Raw genomic sequence first — 7,505 nt, 5'->3', positions numbered from 1 at the left:
TAATTAAGGTCCTAACAACTGCCTTATCAAATATTTCAAATTGCTCATCTATAAATTCATGCTCATACATCATCATACTAAACACAACATAACCACGAAGACTAGATGTTGGTCTTTATGAACATCACAATGAGACGATTAGATCACTTCCATATCTCATAATGATCAACATCATTCAAAAAGTTAGTTTTAGTAAGAAGATGTGGTTCGTCTTTCTTAAATGTAGAATCAATATTCATTCATCCTAAATGAAGAATAATTATATCCTTTCACGCCTTATAGTTTTCACCGATCATTTTGATAATCTCAAACTTAAAATAAATAAATAACTCATGAGGAGAATAATTGCATAAATTAAAAATACATGCTTAATAATAATAAAATTTGAGACAGCTAAACAAATTTAATGTTTTGTATAATTAAAACATATTGTGACTAATCCCTATTTAATTAAATTCATAAAGGTAATCTTGACATTTAATTCTAAATATCAAATTGCTTAAAACAACAAACAGTTAATTTAATTATGCATAATTCCATGACTAAACCACAATATAACATATATTATTCTATCTAATATTATCAACAAGCAATTGTAATATTAAAATATTTCATTATTTTGTTAATATATGTATAATTTATAGAATAATATTAACAATCCTAATTATTATTGCATCTGTTGAGAGAATTTTTTTGAAATAAAAATGGATAGTATCTTTTATGCGATTTACAATTTCACAATAATAATGATTTTGCAGTAACAATATTAGGAGGGTGATATTTAAAGATTAACATGTTGAATGATATTGTTTGTGCTGGATGTTATTACTTCTAGTTAATAAATACATGTATAACTAATTTTATTGCAATTTTGTTTTTGTTTTATTTTTAGTTTGATATAAACTTTTTTAATGTTTATTGTATATATATGACAAAAAAATTCACGACTCGCACGTGTCATCCAAAATCTCCGGATTCGTTACGTAGCCGTACTCCCCATTTGTTTTACACACCCTTCGATTAATTTTTACTCACATTTTTGTCCCTAGTATTTCCGTCTTCTAGAAGAATATCAATCTGCTCCTCTCAACCAACAGTACTTTACCTCTTTTATATAATGTTATACTGCCCTTTATAATTGATAACAAGAGATATATGAATATTAGCATTAAACATCAATTTTTTATTTTAATCTCAATACCATGAATTATTTACGATAACCACTAGTCTTTGATTTGAGATTCTAAATTCATGGAAGAGTTAAAGTAGCACCTTGGACAACCATAGAATAATGTAAACTACTTGAGAAAATTATATACTAGTGTTGGTGGAAGCAAACGAGATTACAAAGATTAAAAGATGAAACATGAAGTTAAATCGTCGAGAACAATCGTGGAGATTTCTTTCTCACGTAACTCGCTCTTACATAATAGAATAGAGTGCTTTCTTATTAGATATATGTATTTGACACCATATAAAAATTCACCTTCTCAAAAATTTAGAGTATAAAATATAAATACAAAAATTGTTAGTATATTACATACAAAAATTGACCCTCTTACACATGTTAGTATATTAAATATAAAAATTTTATATTAAAAATTATACATTCTACTTTTATATACATATATTATTTGTAGAATTTTTGACGTGTATCCTTAACATGTTAGCGATTCACCTTTATTATTATTTTGTTTATAAACATTAGATTTATTACATACATTACATATTCGCTCAATCAAATCACAATCGATCAAATCATATTCAATTAAATCTCTATTTAGTGATATTAATCTGCTGGTGCATAAAAATTACTCCTACTCCTATCAAATTAATTTACACCAACTTAATATATTGTATATAAACACTAAATTTATTTATCTACTCTAACGCGAGCTGTGCAATTCAGACAATAACACATAAAGTTGTATATGCTCACTGCACCTTAATAAGTAAACACACATTTGCTTTACTTTATCATATCAAATATTTTTGAAACAACAATTGAAACACATTTAGACATTGTCCATGTTAAATTGAATAGTCAATCAAAAATATGAGTGGATTAAAATAGACAAGCAGAAAAAAATAATAGTTACTTGAAATAATTAATTTATTTTAAGTGTTGAGATAACAATGCTTCTTACAAGAAATATAGCTATGAAAGTGAAAGATTCCCAATGTTTATCAAATTTTGCCACTGAAGTTGCAACAAGCTAAAATCGTGAAACAGTGAAGCTTGAAGCTTATGCAAATTACTAGGTTGGGCAAGAGGTAACTAGTACTAGACATAAGGTATAATGCAAAGTACCCATTAACTTAGTAGAAAACAACAACCATATATACAACATCATAATTGAAGACACACATGTAACTTATAGATTTTGAAGATATGAATATTACATAGATTGAATATTGAAATTAAATTACAAAAGTGGTAACTCTGTGAACATTATATTGTGTGCATAAAAAAAAAAACCACAATAGTTACAGGTGATGATGGAACTCTGAGTTGATGATGGAACTAGAATGTTTTGCTTTAGAATTATTGTTCTTGTCTTTTCTCAAGGTCACATTGACATTAACAAACATAGAACCTAAAACAAGTTTTCACTTTTAAGACAAAGAGAAAGACTAAATACTTCTTGTAGGAAATAAAAGTTCAAGGGGTGAACTTACAATTGTAATTCATCCATCCTATTTGCTGATTAGCTAAATCGTAGACAATGATCTTATCTTTGAGGACAAGATCTGCAAAAAAATAAGACAATACTTGGATAAAATCAATTGTTATCATCAGAATTACAAAGGTCATAGCATAGTATTACTGACTTCTTTTTGGAAATTGGATTGTTGTGACAAATGGAAAACAAACGATAAATTTAAATATCTATTAGAAATCATTTTGAAGGATGATTATGAGAACCCAACCATTTTTTTAACACTCAATCAATGCGTTTTTCATTTTCTATTGCAATGCGTTTAGTGAAATTGTGATGTAGTAACAAATTAAAATCTAGGGAAATAAAATTAGAAAAACAGTACAGAAGAGAACATACTTTAATGGAGCAAGTGGACTATAAACAATACTTGACTCCACAATCGCACCAAGAGCTAGAATGCCTTCCCCATTGCCATATCTTTTCGAGCAATGAGAAAAAGAATTTGGTATTATTTCACATGTTGACAATTGAGACACAACAGACAGAGGACCAGAGCCAAACCCAAAGATTCCATCAAACGCTAATGGTGTCTCAATCAATCCTCCACCTAGATGGGTACCACACCTGATGCAAAAACAACACTTCAATAAAGCTTTATTTCAAAACAAAATCCATATTTAATTATCATTTTTAAAAAGTCAAAATTTACAAAACACAAGCTCTACTCTAAATCTTTAAAATATAACAACATAATTTTTGCCAAAACAAATCATCCAACAAAAATAACAATACTACCTCAAGGTACTGTTAGTATATACCTTTATATAAAATATACATGAAATGCACTATGCCCCTAATCCACAAGAACAACTCGATGCACCGCTAATCATGACTGTAGTTCCATGACAGCAAAAATGATTTTGGAGTAATAAATTATGTAGCAATTTCTTACTTTCTTTTTCTCCGCCAAACGATCTTACTAATTCATACACTTAAAGTTTTTACAAATGCAATCACCAATGCCTACAAATAATTCTTTCAAAGCACACTACTTACTACCATTTCCAATTGTCTTTAATTAAATGTTTCTTTCACCAAAACTTTACCAGTTTATAAATTCATAATGTAGAGATAATTCAATGCCAAAATTCATATTAAGTATTAGTATTAACAAAATTCATAGTCTCCCTTGACCTGCCTTTCCAAGTCTAATTTCTATATGTTCCAACATACACACAAATTTATAATTGTCCAAAATAAATAAGTATAATGGTTTCTCCCCCAAAAATGACAGTGGTTTAAGAGTCAACACTAGAAGGATAGAAACAATACTTGACTCCACAATCGCACCAAGAGCTAGAATGCCTTCCCCATTGCCATATCTTTTCGAGCAATGAGAAAAAGAATTTGGTATTATTTCACATGTTGACAATTGAGACACAACAGACAGAGGACCAGAGCCAAACCCAAAGATTCCATCAAACGCTAATGGTGTCTCAATCAATCCTCCACCTAGATGGGTACCACACCTGATGCAAAAACAACACTTCAATAAAGCTTTATTTCAAAACAAAATCCATATTTAATTATCATTTTTAAAAAGTCAAAATTTACAAAACACAAGCTCTACTCTAAATCTTTAAAATATAACAACATAATTTTTGCCAAAACAAATCATCCAACAAAAATAACAATACTACCTCAAGGTACTGTTAGTATATACCTTTATATAAAATATACATGAAATGCACTATGCCCCTAATCCACAAGAACAACTCGATGCACCGCTAATCATGACTGTAGTTCCATGACAGCAAAAATGATTTTGGAGTAATAAATTATGTAGCAATTTCTTACTTTCTTTTTCTCCGCCAAACGATCTTACTAATTCATACACTTAAAGTTTTTACAAATGCAATCACCAATGCCTACAAATAATTCTTTCAAAGCACACTACTTACTACCATTTCCAATTGTCTTTAAATAAATGTTTCTTTCACCAAAACTTTACCAGTTTATAAATTCATAATGTAGAGATAATTCAATGCCAAAATTCATATTAAGTATTAGTATTAACAAAATTCATAGTCTCCCTTGACCTGCCTTTCCAAGTCTAATTTCTATATGTTCCAACATACACACAAATTTATAATTGTCCAAAATAAATAAGTATAATGGTTTCTCCCCCAAAAATGACAGTGGTTTAAGAGTCAACACTAGAAGGATAGGGATGTTCGAGGATCATGTCAAAATGCATTTTATCAGTGACATAAACACCCAAGGTAGTACTATTACCTTGATACCCATAGGTGTATGTGCACTGTTTAATAGGACAAAAGCATCGAACTTCCGCACCTTGAACCCCGAAAGGGCATAGACGGGTTTGAGCAATGAATCAACGTAGCCGTGGATGTAGAAAGGCATTTTTGTATAAGATTAACGTTGGAGATATTTATACTACTCAATGTGAATGAATTAAGCTAAAATAAGGAAATGAACAATGAGTGTGAATGAATTAAGCTAAAATAAGGAAATGAACAATGAAAATATAAATAATGCAGTGCTCACACAAATGGATCCCTTACCTTTCACTTTGCAGCTCATCATATCAGTATGTTTGATGTTCAAACTTCAAATTAACTATAAAACAGATTGATGAATTGATGATAACTTTTAGATATGAAATCAAATTATGAAAAAAGATGAAAATGATGACAATAATAATAAACACTATGTGCAAATAGATAAAGAAATATTCCGAGTAACAACAATAAACGCAGCCTTGGCATAGACAGTCCGAGCAATGAATCAACGCAACCGTGGATGAATTCACTGTGTCAAAGAAATTGAACTTAAACTACAGAGGACACAACACAACACAACAAGCAATAAATATTAAGCTTAAAATGAAAACATTAGTTCCTAAGGCAACAAAACAACCACCACACCATAAGAAAGAGAGAATCATAATGTGAATGATTATTAAGATTAATATTGTAGCTATTTATACTTCTTAGTGTGAATGAATTAAGCTAAAATAAAGAAATGAACAAATGAAAATATAAATAATGCACTGCTCACATCTTTACATATTAGAAAATTTGTTGTGTATTAAAAACAGAAAACACATTTCAAAAGGGGTTTAAGAGAAATAGACACAAATGAAGCATGCACCTCGGTGAAAGTAGATTCCCTGGTGCGAGTGGGAGATGTAACATGGCTCACCTCAGTGTTCAGTGACCTATCTTGTGGAAGTGGAAGTTCTATTACTCGATTGTGAGTATTCCAATTGTGTGTTGGACTACATAACCACACTAGGACGATACCGTACTCAGCCATGCAAGGACGATTTCTATTTCTCCGCCAGAGTTTCCGCTGAGTCCTTCGGGTTCGCTGCCTATGCAGCCTGATTTTGTAATTTACAGCTTGAGAAGGAGAAATAATAAGCGAAAGACTAAATACTTCTTGTAGGAAATAATAGTTCAAGGGGTAAACTTACAATTATAACGCAGTTGTGGATGAATTCACCGTGTCAAAGAAATTGAACTTAAACTGCAAAGAACACAACACAACAAGCAAAAAATATTAATCTTAAAATAAAAATATTGGTTTTCAAGGCTACAAAACAAGCACCACACATAAGTAAGTAGTACTAATAATTAATTATGCATAGTAAAAAAGAAATGATAAAAGTTAAAAAATCCTTACCCCAAGTCCATTACATTGAGGACAATTATCACATTGATTGCAACTAACCCAAAGAAGGTCGCTTCGTGTATCAATCAACACAGTATATTCTGTTGGTGTAGATCTCAACTTGACTATTGTTGTATACATCCTGGAAAAAAAAAGCCATCAATTATTAATGAAATCTCACTCCCTCTTATTCTATACAAATAAAATGAAATTAAATAAACTTTTTTTAGATAAATTGAATATATAATATTCATTCAAAAGTATTCAGAAGTAATTAGAAGTATTCAGATGTATTACTATGGAATATGTAATATTCATTCAGAAGTATTCAAAAGTATTACAATGGAATATGCAATATTCATTCGAAAGTATTCATAAGTATTCAGAAATATTTAGAAGTATTGGTATCAAAAAAAAAATCATTTCCTTATATAATGATGCACTCAGAAGTATTGGTATCTAACTTTACATAACATTATATAAAAAAATTATACTACATTCATTTCACTTTATTTTTGTATTTATGATAAAATAAGTTGTATGTTTGATGAAAGAACAAACAATTTAGCATGTAATTCTTGTTTTAGTTTTTGTGTTAGCTTTAACTGCAATCAGGCTTTGGTTAAGCTAATCTTGAATTGAGCTTACATCTAATGGCAAATATTTTGCATCATTTAATAAATGTACAACACAACATAAGACAAAAAGAAAAGAATATGAGAATAACGTGGGAATAGAAGAAAGTAAAGTAATAAATGAAGGAGTTTATGGGAGATAAAATTACCATCAAGTTGCCTTGGACGGGAAAATTAACGGCGCGATGCAATATTTTTTAGTTGTGAGCTATGTCGTGAGCTCTCAACGTCTCCATCTCAACACGATGGTAGAGCGGTACAACTCGGTTTAAAGGGAGGTAATGGGTACAAATCATGGGTAAAACAAGGATAACCAAGAAGTATGCAAAAACATTTGTTTAATGTAGAAATGCATTTTCGTTTAAGGTTAGAGAGTAGAAAAAGAGCGGTAGTGGTGGAATTGGAGGAGTAAAAATTGAAATATAATAGAGTAGAGCAAGAGAGAATGATAATGTGATTAATTATTAAGATTAACATTGGAGCTATTTATACTGCTTAGTGTGAATGAATT

At 29.9% G+C, this 7,505-nt stretch overlaps 1 protein-coding gene across 1 annotated transcript; it reads right to left on the bottom strand.

The window, feature by feature from the left end:
* Positions 1 to 2,487: 2,487 nt before the first annotated feature.
* On the bottom strand, positions 2,488 to 5,087 carry LOC101502104 (aspartic proteinase 36-like). The gene is made up of 6 exons (XM_073369640.1): positions 4,959 to 5,087; positions 4,767 to 4,783; positions 3,956 to 4,192; positions 3,046 to 3,287; positions 2,680 to 2,751; positions 2,488 to 2,597 (listed from the first exon to the last, which is right to left on the bottom strand). The coding sequence occupies exons 1-6, from the start codon at positions 5,085 to 5,087 to the stop codon at positions 2,488 to 2,490; spliced, it is 807 nt and encodes a 268-aa protein (XP_073225741.1).
* Positions 5,088 to 7,505: the final 2,418 nt, after the last annotated feature.

Source organism: Cicer arietinum, chromosome 6 (genome assembly GCF_000331145.2).
Source record: "Cicer arietinum cultivar CDC Frontier isolate Library 1 chromosome 6, Cicar.CDCFrontier_v2.0, whole genome shotgun sequence".
Classification (NCBI taxonomy): domain Eukaryota; kingdom Viridiplantae; phylum Streptophyta; class Magnoliopsida; order Fabales; family Fabaceae; genus Cicer; species Cicer arietinum.
The sequence above is the reverse complement of the archived record's forward strand: the minus strand, read 5'-3'. Positions and strand labels throughout refer to the sequence as shown.

What these genes read in the sequence shown, in the direction of transcription:
- LOC101502104 (XM_073369640.1), bottom strand. Translation starts at nt 5,087, where the DNA reads ATGCCTTTCTACATCCACGGCTACGTTGATTCATTGCTCAAACCCGTC. An exon ending in ATTAAAGTATGTTCTCTTCT is followed by an intron (nt 2,752 to 3,045) that starts GTACTGTTTTTC and finishes ATTTTTTTGCAG; the next exon opens with ATCTTGTCCTCAAAGATAAG. An exon ending in AGGATGGATGAATTACAATT is followed by an intron (nt 2,598 to 2,679) that starts GTAAGTTCACCC and finishes AACTTGTTTTAG; the next exon opens with GTTCTATGTTTGTTAATGTC.